General features: G+C 32.2%; 1 protein-coding gene across 1 annotated transcript in view; it reads left to right on the forward strand.

Moving 5' to 3' along the window:
* The window catches only part of LOC129223246 (serine/threonine-protein kinase Nek8-like), a 56193-nt gene that overhangs the window by 17101 nt on the left and 24794 nt on the right, over positions 1-14298 (forward strand). Inside the window, 12 exon segments of the mRNA XM_054857811.1 lie at positions 1776-1891; positions 2767-2882; positions 3225-3328; positions 3782-3901; positions 5394-5535; positions 5625-5753; positions 7449-7574; positions 9306-9410; positions 9850-9866; positions 11272-11356; positions 12898-13055; positions 14124-14264. Coding sequence (XP_054713786.1) covers positions 1776-1891; positions 2767-2882; positions 3225-3328; positions 3782-3901; positions 5394-5535; positions 5625-5753; positions 7449-7574; positions 9306-9410; positions 9850-9866; positions 11272-11356; positions 12898-13055; positions 14124-14264 — 1359 coding nt within the window.

Consider the following 14298-nt stretch of genomic DNA (forward strand, 5'->3'; position numbering starts at 1 on the left):
ACACAAATAAATGGTTAAAATTCATTTAGTCTCTTGTAGAACATCAGAGCAGTCAGGAAAAGAAACAAACCTACTATCTGACCACGGATTGTATGGAAAGACAAACATCCGTTTTACAGCCGGAAATGGACGAATCAATTACTTTTTACCGATGTCGGCTTTTGCAGATGCAGAGTCTCCTTCAAATGAGCGGAATACGCGCATCAAATTTTTACTTTTCCCCCTCTTTCACATAAATTCATCTTATCTAGATATTCGAAAATTCCATGCAATCTGTGGTTGGACAGTATGTGGTGTAAGTGTCCAGGTAAGAAGTCATAGAAAGTAGGGACTTTGAATTTTGCCACTGCAATGTGCTTCTGAAATTCCTGAGGAATGGGTACAGTACTTATACAGATTTTTCCATGCTCTCCATTATAAATTGGCTTAATATTAGTTAAAATAAAATGAGTATAATGAAACCCCTGAGTAAGTCGACCACATGCGATAGCGTATTTTAGTGTTCAACTTAGACAGGAGGTCAACTTATAGAGGCTGGTATATATGATGTAGGACTAATTATGTACCCCTCAAAGGAGGCCAGCTTTTACAAGTTTTATTCATAAAATAATGTTTCCTATTGGATTGAATTATTGTGGCAACAATAATTCAATCTAAAATGGTTGAAAATTGTTGTGTCCTTCAAGTGTGACATGGGCAGGTTAATGGCAGTAGCTACAAAAATGAGTTTTTCAGATGTTCAAAGAAACATGTTTTTTACTCTGATACAAACACTAGTAAAATGCTAGAATTTGACATTCTTTTTAGACTTTGTTTTCAGCTGGAATTAACGAAGCTAGTTTGTGCAATAAAGCTTAAATAAGATCAATGCCAAAAATACGAGAAATGAAAAACAAAAAATATGCAAGTATTGCTCTTTACTTCTGTAGTGTAGTATATACCTTGGAGTTACAAAGCATACAAATTCAAAAAACATGTTTTTCATAAATGTATTTGTCCTGCAAAAGCTGCTATGGTTGGGGGGAAACCTAACCTGTTAGTGTCGTAATGTTGTGGGTAGGATCTGCTTAACCTTCACATTACTGCCAGGTTAGATTTGCCCCAACTATAGGCTGGTAAAGTTAATGTGATAAAAAATTCAAAGAACTGAAGACATGACTTATTACTTTTTAAGCGGCAATAACTTATTACCCAATTAATATTAATTAACTTACACCAGATTTAAGCAGAACTACATTCAAAATACTGACAGCCCAGTTATGACATTCAAACTGTACTTTCGTCCTTGTTATGGTCTAATCAGTTTGGAATTGTCAATAACGGAGCCAGGAGCATATTCTCTCGTTGAAACTGAGATTATCAACAAATTGGTAGCTAAAAGCTAAAAGCTGGTGACATTTTCAGTCTCTGGATGTCATAACTGGGCTTTTGGTAATTTGCATGACCTATTGAGTCTTACAATTAAGAATATCTCAGTTTCGTCGCCAGAAAAATCTGAAAAATCGAAAATTTTGAGTTAGTGTTATTTTTCTAACCCCATGATATATATTTACTGACACTTGTTGATAATATCATTTAATAAACCAATCTTTCTTCTGGAAATAGCTCGAGTTGCTCAACTGTAAACTAGTCTATATTTTGTTCAACTTTCATCCCACTTATTTATTTCAGTATTATTATTACCAGAACTTTCTGTGCACCTATAGAAGTTTTTATCATTAACCGTTACTGCTTTTATATTTAATAAAACTTTTTATTTATTAATGTCTTTACAGGTCAGTTATGGACTTGTATTTCATTCCTGAAAAAATGGAGGAATTTCTCAATGCATCATTACAAAGCCAAATGCAGAATTTATCTGGTTATGAAAAAATTAGAACTGTTGGCAAAGGTAAGTGTTAATAATAATAGTTAATATAGTGCTTGTGAAGTATTTATGAACTCACATTACTGTCATGTTGTCATTTGAGTGTAAGTGAAATCCAGTATCATGACAAAACTAAGGATTAGCTTTCAAAATTACAAAACTTTGACAAACTAGTTTCCACAAACAACAACTAGCATCCTCATCAGCATCCAAAATGTCCCTCTCAGTGTCTGCCAAAAGCAGTCGCCAGCCTAGCTATTACAATAAAATTAAAAATACACATAAAATTAATTTTTGTATACATACACATAGGGATCATTTTCAAAGTTTTCTGCCATTTTCTGTCCATGTGACCATGTGTGAGATTTTTCCTTCATGATGTTAAATTATTTATTTTATTTATGTTAAAATTATTTATTTTTCTTCATATTCTTTTAAACAGACAGACTAAAAAAGAAACAATAAAATTGAAATTCTTTAATTTAAATTCTTCTTCATTTTTTTAAAATTTAAATTTTAACGAAAGGAATCCAGCAGAAAGAAAAATACAGAGCCGCTAGTTTACTTTCCAGAAGCCAAATTTCTACTCTGATTAATTTTTGGTGTGAAATGCTCTAAATTACATGCTAATAGATTTAATTACAGGATGATAGCTATATTATATTTTTTGTAATTAAATGGAATTGCCCTGACAGCAGTTTCATGTCTGTTACCGTAAGTATTTTGCAACTTACGGCAACAAACCTACATTTGGAAATGTCAACACTTGTTCATCAATGATGCAAGGCTGGGGGGGGGGGGTAACTGCAAGCTGGGCTACTTGAATTTTTGAGTGTCAAATTAGTTTTTTGTTACGTTCACTATGATTTGCTGATACTGGCATCAACATGTTTTTACAGGGGCCTTTGGAACAGCTGTCTTGTACAGAAAAAAATGTGATGATTCTTTCGTTATTGTGAAGGAAATTAATATGCATGATCTCACTGCCAGTGAAAGACAACTTGCTATGAACGAGGTGTGTGATTTTTTTTAAAATACTTTACAACTGATTTTTTTTATGCTTTACTGTGAAAAATTTTTTTTAAACATTTGCAATCAAAATTTTATTTAAACATTTATCTACTTTTGTAAATTTTCATATGCTTATTTTCTTTGTTATTTTATTCGTCAGTTGTTAATAATGCTTCATATAATTAACTATATCATGAGAATTGAAAGGAATGCTATTCATTATTTAAGTATTGGTTTATCGTATATGTATCAGGAAGTGATAAATGCTGGAACTGTTTTTTGTTTTCAATATTTATTAATTTGTCTCTTATAAAATATATATATATATACGTTTATTAATTCCCAGGTTAGTGTGCTATCTTTACTGAACCATGAAAATATCGTAAGTTATTATGACAGCTTTGAAAATGATGGAATTTTGATGATTGAAATGGAGTACGCTGATGGAGGGTTGGTAAAGTTTTTATTTCTTTTCTAAAACCTTAATGCAAAATTTAATCTTCAATTTTGCATCACATGACTTCTATAAAAGCACTTATTTTCACGAGCTGCAATTTTTGCATAAAAGAAGATACCAGTAATTTCGGGAAAATTTTGCGAATATTATATGAAGATCAAAATTCTGCTGCAAAAATTACTTCATAAGGCTTACATTTTTGCGATTATAACAGGCTCCAAAAAATCGCAGAAGTTGAAAGCTTGTGAAAATAAGTGTTTTTTACAGTAAATTAAGGCTTAAATAATATATATTTTAAGTTTTAAATAATAAACGTCTTTCAATACATTTTGAGGCTTAAATGAGTTGCAAATGAAGGTAAATTCGTTACTTTCATAACTTCCTCTAAAATTATTAAGTTACAGCTTATTTATGACTTTAAGTCTCATTTTTTCTTAATTTTTCAGAAATTTAGCCCAGTACTTGTCACAGATGAAAAGTCCAATGGAAGAAAAGGAGATTTTATTATTATTCAAGCAAATTGTCGCAGCTATAAAACATATGCATGACCACAATATATTGCACAGGTTTGTATATTTATATCTATCTCAAAATTTACGGAAAATATTAATTAAGACTATTTCATTAATTTATAGAAGTTTATTTTTCAACTTTCATTTGTTAAATGTGCAATGCTTTTTTTTTTAATTTTATTTTTAATGCTTGTTGATGTTAATTAGTTAAATGTAAAATATTTTATTTTATTTTAGAACCAACATTTTTTTTAATTTTTCTGATTAATAATTGTATTCAAAAGTTTCCTTTTATTCTTCCCTTCTCTCCCCCCCCCCTTTCCATGATATTGTTGAGTGGATTAAACTATTACTATGCTATTAATATAAAATGGCTATGCATTTTTAATCCTATTTAATAAAATAAAATATGAACTATAGTGAAAAGGCTTGCCGACTGGATGATTGGTTGGCGAGTTGATTTTATTGTTGCAAGAGTCCCTTCATGAGCCTTAACTTAACTCAAAAAATATTTATAATATTTAAGTTTTAAATTTTAAGAAACCAAAAATATTCTTTGAGAACCCATGCACTGTGGAGTATGTTAAGTAAATACTTTTGTGCATAAAAAGTAAAATAAGAAATAACAACGTGAGATAGCTCAAATTTGCAGATTATTCCTGTGGACACGTGTTTCGGCATTACAAGGAAATCAAGTCTGCAGTAATCTGCAATTTGTGCCATTTTCCGTTATTTCTTATTTTACTGTGGAGTATTTTCGACAAAAACAAAAGGTAGAATGAGGCATTAAGTAACAATTAAGTCCTATACAATTTCAAATCGATGATTTCTAGAATGGGAGCATCAGAAGATGAAAAAAACTGATTTAAATGAGTTCGGAATGTATCCATATGTAAATTAAATGATATATTTGATATTGACTCCATGAGTCACATCTATTATGGTTTCTGGAAAACAAATACAAAGTTTTCATTAATGGGCCATTTCACGGCATTTTGTCCTAATATACAGTCCGAAACATTACATTATTTTTGCCACAACTATTTAATTTACTGTTTGATTAGTGTAAAATTGTATTTTTGATTAGTCCTACCAACGCACAAACTCAAAATAAAACAATATGCTAATCAAATAGTAAATTAAATAGTTATGGCAAAAAAAGTATCAGTTGCAGACCCTACATTTGGACCAAATACTGTGAATTGACCCTAATAACAATAAGCATCGAGTGCTGATAACGACAATTCTTGTTTCGTAAACTTTTTCATATTTTCTCATGTTATTTAGAAATTTTTTAGATTTTTGGCTCCAGCTTGCATGAATCATCTTAATAAGAGATGGAGCCTTTGAATGAAAAAAAGTTAGGCATCACTGGGGTGTATAATATGTTAATTAAAGATTTATATCACATTTTACCGAACTCAATGCACTACTTGCAATGTAGATTATTGTAAAAGGTAAGGCAATTGTTGATAGATTCCCTTTAGATTCATCTTTTGAGGTAAACAGAGTTGATTGATATTATAGTTGGTTTAATACATTTTAGAGATTTGAAGACTGCTAATATTTTCTTGACAAAAGATGGTACTGTTAAAGTTGGAGACTTTGGCATATCAAAAATGTTAACTACAAAGCAAGGTGGTGCTCTAACTGTTGTTGGAACTCCTTATTACATTAGCCCTGAAATAGTGAGTCATACGCCTTTTCACATAGTAATAATCTGTTATTACTTTATTTTTCCATGAAAAAGCTATTTATTTAACACGTTTTTTTTTAGTGTGAAGGTAAATTCTATAATCAAAAATCTGACATTTGGGCCCTCGGATGCATATTATATGAAATTGCTTGCCAACAGAAGACATTTGAAGGCTCTAATTTGCCTGCATTGGTGAATAAAATTGTTAAAGTAAGAAATTGACTAAAGTTTTTATTTAAATTTTTAATTATAGAGGTAAGGCACCTAGAAGCAAATTAGTTTAAATAAGAAAAATGATTTTTTTTAATAACCTGTTCAAGAGGAATGGAGAAACATCAATGTTTTTGGGTAATTATTGTTTGTGATATTGGTATCTTTGACAGGTAGTGCTTTCTAACATGATTTAGAGTTTCCACGCACATACAGTAGTCCCTCGTTTTACGTGGATTTATTTTACACGGTTTCGATTATACGTGGTTTAAGATTTGACACCTTTATTTTACGTGGATGAGTTTTGGTTTTACGTAGATGCGGCAATGCAAACAGATAAAATTTCCCCCTCTTTTTCAAAATCCAAACTCCTAAAGATTGCAGATTACACGAAATAAACTGCATTTTGGCATGCTAATAATCAAGCTCGGGCCACTGGAGACACGTTATGCAATTGATTCTAGAGCTCTTGCCAGAAGTAAAGTTATTAAACTCACACAGTTCAGAACTCACTGGAAGAAGAGCTTTTAGGAGTGACAAAGAGGGACAAAACCAACGAGGATACCGATGTCAGTGACGCACAACCAAAAACGTTCATATTGAAAATTTTGAGCCATTTCTAAACAATAGAAATGATCTTTCTGATTTGTTAGTGAAGGAAGATTCTATCATGGAAATGACACAAGTGGACATGGATGCGTTAATGCTCTGCAAAGAATTACAGAGAAAAATTCTTAATGACTGCAAAAAGACTATCATAGCCAGCTCCTCTTTATGAACAGGACATGAAATTAATTTATGTCTACTGTACTTCACTTTCATTTAACACAGAATCTACCTTTTGGCACTTATACCTCTTTGTTTCTTGATGTTTCTTATAGTTTTAACCCCATTTTGTGATCGGTGTCCATGATTTTGAACTTTGAACCTCTCTTGCCCACCAAAACTATGTTAGCAGTTAATATAAAGCTCCTTTCACCTCCAAAAAAAAAAAGAAAAAAAGTTGCTCTAAAACTAAGGAAAATTGAAAAAAACTTGGGGCGGGGGGGGGGGGGGGGCTTTAAAAAAAATTGGTATTTATAGTGGGAAAACAGAGGTCATATTCATATTCAGGGGGTCATTTTACGTAAGAATCAGTCGACGAAATGTCAGAAGCATTTTGAAGGGGTTTTTTTTTGCCGCACAGTATAATTTACTAAATGTGTTTATTTTATGTATGTAATTATTTATGTTTTTTTTCTTTAAATGGATAAAAATACTCTTATTCTTAATACATAGCACATTTATGCTTCTCTTGCACTGGTAATGTGTGGAGACATCCACAGGTCACACAATGAACCTCATATAATTGGGGTTTTTTGGGGGGGGGAGGGGAAGTGCTTTCAAGTAAATTAAGTTACATTGTATCTGGGAAAATATAAGTTTTTTTTTCCAAACTGTGTTTCCTGTTGAAATGTACTTGATTTAATTTTTTTTTAAATCCAACTAAAAATGTTGGGGGTATGGCGCACCCCCTGTTAATCTGCCTATGTGTATATTGATTTTACATTCTCTGTCCTCCACTTCACTCTCCTCGAGATGTGTTAAAATGACAAGTCTGCCTTCAATTGTGCTCTGCTTTAGACATTAGTGAAAACAAATGTTTTTCTTTGTTTTTAAAACCAATTAGCAATAATTAATAATTGATTGTTCTAGGGTCAATTTGCTCCAGTGAAAGGGAATTATTCCCCTGGATTCAAACAACTTATTCGAGAACTCTTGCAAAGAGATCCTGATTTGCGGCCCACAGCAACCGAAATTTTACATCACAAGTTACCTCCAGTAAATAGGTTTTCAGTTTTATGCATGATGGTTATTTTCAATTTATAAATTGATTTTTGAAATGAAATTCTAGTTCTAACCATAATAACTATATGAATCAACTTTTTGCTGCAAAAAAGAGGAACAAAGAAAAGTATGCCATGTTTTTCAATCCAAATGATGCCGAAACAAAATACTTCTTTTATTCCGTTGAATAACTCAAACATTGTATAATACAAAGGCAAATCAAAAAGTCTTTGCGCCTATTTTTTTAAGCCAAAATATGGCTAGGAGTACAGAACAAATATGTACATTCCCAGCAGTGACAGTTCCTTTAACCATACCAGCCGTATCTGCTTTTTGCGCGAAAGAGCGGAGCTGCTGTCAGTCATTTAAGATGAAGGTCCGTCTTCAGACGTCCATAGCTTATGAGCAATGAAGTGTTATTCATTTTCTATGGAGCAAAAGAGACAAACGCCCCTTGTGTATCTTCAAGTCAGTCTCCAAGAGAGACACTTTTCCCATGCGTGGGGAGCATTTCCCCACGAATTGCTAGTTGCGTTTGTCCCTTGCTCCATAGAAAACGAATAACACGTCGCTACTCATAAGCTGTGGACTTCTGAAGACATACTGTCATCTTAAATGACTGATAGCAGCTCCGCTCTTCCGAGCAAAAAGCAGATACGGCTGGTACCATTAAAGGAACTGTCACTGCTGGGAATGTATATATTCGTTTTGTATTCCCAGCCATATTTTGGCTTAAAAAAAATAGGTGCAAAGACTTTTTGATTTGCCTTCAAATCATTTTGCTTTTTATCTTGTACATATTGCCATCTGTTTATATTTGATAAAATTAATAGTAAATGTACTTGTTTATAAATATTCCAAAAAAAAAAAAAATGTATCATAAAGGTAGTTAATCGGCAAATGGATAATCAAGATTCTACTGTAGTACAAGTGTTTGCCACCTTTAATCCATTATTATTAAAAAGGAATAAAACTGCAAATAAGCCAATGACAAATGAGGCAGTGAGAAGCAAAGGGATGTAAGTGGACTTTTTCAAGTTTTGAGTGAAACACATTTAAAGATAACATCCTAGGTAGACTTTCAGTGAATTTTTTTTCTAAATCATGCTGTATAGCAGCAACTACCAGGACTACTAGTACAGTAGAATACCATTATAACGCCAACCCATATAACTCAATTCTTTATAAACTGCACAACTTTTCAGAAGTAAACAATAGGTTTTGAAGTTTAAAAATCCCTCTGTTTTGCCTTGCAAACATAAAAAAGGTTAGGCAAATTAAATTTTGAAACAGTTTTTCATCTTCCCATCATATTTCAAAGCTTTTAAATGAAAATTAGTATGCACAGTGAAAAGAAAATACCAGATGGCTCTTAAAATGCAGCTGTTATGCAAGCCATGAAGCTACCAGAAGTGCAAGATATATCACTTTCTTTTGATTGTGAGACATGTTTATTTGTGAATAACTAATTCTATAATTAGTGCTTTACTACTCATTGCAGATAAAACCCATTCTGAAGTGCTAATATAGATACATTCTGAACATTAGTTTCAAAATTTGAGAAACGACCTATATAACGCAAAAGCTTTGGTCCCAAGGTGTGCGTTATAATGGTCTTCTACTGTACCATCTCTAGCCCAAAGGCAGAGAAGAGGTTCACCTACCATGTGTACTGGTTATCTCCAAATTTTTAATTTTGCCACTTACATCCTTTTTCTTTTTTAGTTGCTTGACATATACGAGGACAAAAGCATAGCATATTACGATGATGATGCTGAAATTTCCATGGACTTCAATTACCAAGGACAGCCTGCAGTTGGAAAAAAGCATGTATTTTATTTTATTTTATTTTCAAAATTTGAGATTTTGTGGAAAGTGTATAAAACATAATCTTTAAAAACATTTTTCATTCATTGATACTATTTTTCTTTTTGTTTCAGCAGTGCATTAGAACCAAGGTAAGAAATACCATTTTTGACAGTTGATTTATATTCTTAGTAAATCTATAGGTATTTTTAGTTGTGTTGTAAACTTTCAGTGTTATTAACATGAGTGCCTGAGAGAGAGGGCATTAGATATACTTATTGTGAAAATTCTACATTGTACTTATAAATAAATTATTATAATTAAAAAATAAAAAAAAGAAAGAAATTTATTGAAAAAGGTTAGTAATATCAATGAAATACCAGTAATTATTTTTATGCTAAGAATTTTTTTACTGTGATATTGAACTGCTCTGCAAAGTGCAACTCAAAACCACCCTATAGAGTTCTCAAATAGCTTAAGGTTCACAATTCAGCAGTCTACATAAAATTATCAGTTTTGCTCATAATATGTGTTAATACTGTAGTCCTAATTTTTTTATTCATTTTTATTAAAACGTATATTTTTGTATTTGCCCATTTGTTACTCGGATCTCCAAGAACCAGGTATATATTCCAATCTATATCAATAAAACAAAGAATATACGTGTGTGTAGATATATATATGTTCCCTTTACAAATCCTCCTAAATCAGGGTTCCCTAATCCTAATCAGGGTTTGAAAAGATCATCATATTTTCGAAAATATCCGATACTTTGATATATATCTGAATATTTTGATATATATGTATATATCCGATATTTTCGATCAGCATTTTAATAGTAAATACATCCCCTGACCCATGAAAGTTAGGATATTTTGTAAAAATTTTATTGTGGGTGCCCCTTTATTGTGAAGGCCCCGGGGCAGTAGCCCCGCCTGCCTTCCTTGAAATCCGGCCCGGACAGAATAAACAAAACCACTAATAATGCACCCTGTGGAGAGCTATCAAACTGCTTGATACTAAGACCTAACCTTAGCTGAAAGCACTCCCTGTTGAAGGGATGAAAGAGCAGTGTAGATACATTTAGACTGGGAGGTTGGTCATTTCAGAATCAATTAAAAGTTGAGTTTACCTCTGATATTTCAGCTGACTCTTCCTTTAGACTTGTTCTCTTTCAGTGCAGCACACAATACTTTATTTATGATTTTATATGCATTTTGTATCTCCAGGATTTTTGTTTATTTAAGTTCAGTTAACTACTTCATGTAACCTGAATTCTACTTGATCCCAGTTAAGTAAACCAGGGTTTTGCTGTGCATTAATTTTTTAATCACCATTTGATGCCTGTTTTGATGCTTAAATCAAATGTAACTAAGACAGAAATGAGTGGGGGTTGTTTAAAAGGGATATAAATAAAGGATTAAAATAAAGGATTTTGTGTAAAAGAAATTTTTTTAAGCCATTAGTTGCCACTTCTGATGCCACCATTCACATGAAAGCATTATTAACAGCACGTCTTTCTGCTGTCATTGTAATAAAAGTTTTACTATCATGCACTCTTATTAGAAATTCACGGTCAATAAATTCCCTATGCTTTTGAAACAGCATGATTTTTTATTTTTTATATTTTTTTCCTGTTTTTGTGTTATTTTACAATTTAAGTTTTCTTTTGAGTAGAATCAGGAACAGATACAGAAATAGTTTTTTGAGAGGGCACCAGGGGGGTACCCTCTCAAAGTTAGGGTCTCAAAGATAGTTAAATCAATTTAATCCCTTTGGGAAGGGCCTGGGTGCCTTAGATTCTAAAATTCGCTACCGCTTAGAATAATAAATAACAGCAGTTTAATTATAGAAAATAATTTTCAACATGTCATTTCCTTTCCAGATCAGTCTTATATGATGTGACAATGCATCAAGCAGACATATCTCTCTCACCAATACCACTTCCTCCACGAAGTAAAATTAAAGAGGTAATGTTTCACTTTAAAAAATATTTCCTTTGATTATTTCAATTTCTGTCGGCAAAATCCAACCGAATTGAAAAATCATCGAACTCATTGGCAAAACCAACAGAATGGTGTTTTTTTTGGGCATTATGACCATATCATCAAGCATGGTTTTTATAGCTGTAATCTGGGAAATGGACATGAATACTAGTTGTATTTTGATTTAAAGTTACGGAAAAAAAAACTTGTTTAAAAACATTACTTACTCACAAAAAAATAATAGTACCTGTCAAATGATTTTTTAAAAAATATCCTGTTTTGATTACAAACAAATGATAATCATGTTAGCTACACTAAAATATAGCAATCATCCCGTCAGTTCAAACTATTCCAGGAGAGGGCAAAAGATAAATATTTATTGAATTTTGTTGAAAAAAAAATCAAACTACATTCAAAATGCATAATTACATTACGTTTTAAAAATCTCTGATCATCCAAATCAGGGGCTTTATACTAACTATACCCTAATTAGGTGTGACTAATTATAATTATGACAAAAACTAATTGCAGTTATGAGGTTTTCTACTTCATATAACAAAATCCTTAATGGTGTCTTAAACAGCCAGATATTGTGGAAAAAATTGTAGCTCTTATCACATGAAATTGAGAGGTGTGTTGGCAAATTAGAGTTATCATAACCGTAGTAAAAAAAAAATATAAAGTATCTGCGCACGTAGCTCAAAACTATTTGCAGGAATGAAAATCAACATTCTGTTGGTAAGTAACATGTTTAGTAACAAAATGCTTTTTGCTTTCAACATTTTTCATTAATTTATCTTCAAATGTTAAAGATAATCAGTGTTCAATATGGATATGATTAACAATTTTCAGGATATGATCAACAATTTTCAGTCAATGCACATATCTACAGCAAATGCATCTGCATAGCATCAAATGTATCCGCGCATGACATGCACACATGCGCACGTATTATCTAGCTATGATCACAACTGACTTTTAATTGCCACACTTACATTTGGTGAAATTTCACTATCACTCATTCTTGGTAACTTTTTGTTAAGAAATAAATAAAATGCTTATTCAGTAAGTTACCGCCCTATAGCCAGGGCTAAGGCAGAAATACATGAAATACACCGCCAGCTAAGTCAATTCCAGCCGAGAACTGCAGTTTCGTGCTTATTAGCACTCATCAGCCCGGCATAGGAGTTACTGAGCCGAAGGTTTAAAACCTCTTAAGGAAGCCAAGAGTGCCAAACAAACTGGTAGCTAATACAGATACTAATATTTCGGTCACTCGCCTGGTCAGTGCTAATTCTGTATTAGCTACCAGTTTGTTTGGCACTCTTGTCTTCCTTAAGAGGTTTTCCACCTCCAGCTCAGTCGCTCCTATGCTGGGCTGATGAGTGCTAATAAGGACGAAACTGCAGTCCTTGGCTGGAATTGACTGAGCTGGTGGTGTATTTCATGTAAAGAAAACGCTTGTTTGAAAACTTAGAAGCAATTTCAGATCTTATCTCTTAAGCAGCTCTTTGTATCTTTTTCAGGTCTGCTTAAGTTCAACTCATATGATTGTACTTACATCAGAGCTCTTAGTGTATACTTGGGGTGATGGAAGGAAAGGCCAACTAGGCCATGGAAAATTAGAAACATGGAGAGATAAACCATTTTGCGTAGAGACACTGAAAGGAAAAAATATTACCAGGTAAGCATGTTTTGAGGGGAAATTAATACAAGATTTCATGAAATGATTCTTTTTTTTTTTTTTTTTACTATTTTTACTGAATTTTCTTTTAGTATGCAGTAATCTTTTGAATTAAAATTTCCTCTTTGACTTGAAAAACCAAAAGGAAAAAAAGCTTAATACCTAAAATTTTAATTAAATCAGCAAAATTTGAAGTAGTTTATAGATTGGTGCATATTATACTATTTCCATCTTTTCGTTGAAAAGATGTCATTTCATTGTACATTAAATCAATTAATCTTTTCAACAATAATTTTGTCACATAGATAGCCATACCTTTCCAATGTATTTTGCTACACTAAAGCAGAATTTGATGAACAACATTGTTCACTAGGCTTTTCTTCCATCTTACGCCATTTATTGTTAAACAAGATCTATAAATCAACATGTTTCAAAAAACTGATAAAAATATGTCTTTGATTGCATATATGCATTTATACATACATATATTTGAGGTCATTTTTGAGCTGCATTTCTTTTGTAACTATATTTAATAAATTTGAACATGAAGAATCTGCCTGACAAAGTAATGAGGTTGTTGAAGGTTTGTAATAGTGATTATTTAATGCAGGAGGGGGATTTGTACCCATAGCTGGCACCAGAGTCTTCTCTTAAAGTAATGATCAGCAAGCCTTGATACATCATATTGTAATTTTATTAAATGTGATTAGATAGGGAGTTGCTATTTAAAGCACTATTTACAAAGAAAATATATAGATGTTTGTTAGCTGAGAAAATATCTTGTTAAATTTACATTTGGTGATAAACATTCAATAATGGCAACCTCAATTTACCAACACATTTTGGTAACATTTAACTACAGCAAATCATTGGGCATTTGTGTCAAGTTCTGGCAATTTTTTAATTCAGTCAGATTATCTTGCAGTTCTCAAAAGTTTACCGAAATGAGAATTGTGTATGACTTGTATGTCATTAACTTTATGTTTTTGCAATAAAATTCAGTTTTATTTTTTACCCATGTCAAATTTTGAAATTATTTAAATTTCATTTTCATAAAATGTTTTTTAGGATTTGTGCCGGGGAAGGTTTCAGTGTCTTTTCTAGTGACAACGGCATCCTGATGACATGTGGTAATGGCGCCCATGGATGTCTAGGTCATGGCGACTGGAATATGTGCATCAAGCCCAAACTGATTGAAAAACTTCTCAGGTTTGCTGGATACATATACAGTGAAGCACCATTT

Source organism: Uloborus diversus, chromosome 5 (assembly GCF_026930045.1).
Source record: "Uloborus diversus isolate 005 chromosome 5, Udiv.v.3.1, whole genome shotgun sequence".
NCBI classification, from domain to species: domain Eukaryota; kingdom Metazoa; phylum Arthropoda; class Arachnida; order Araneae; family Uloboridae; genus Uloborus; species Uloborus diversus.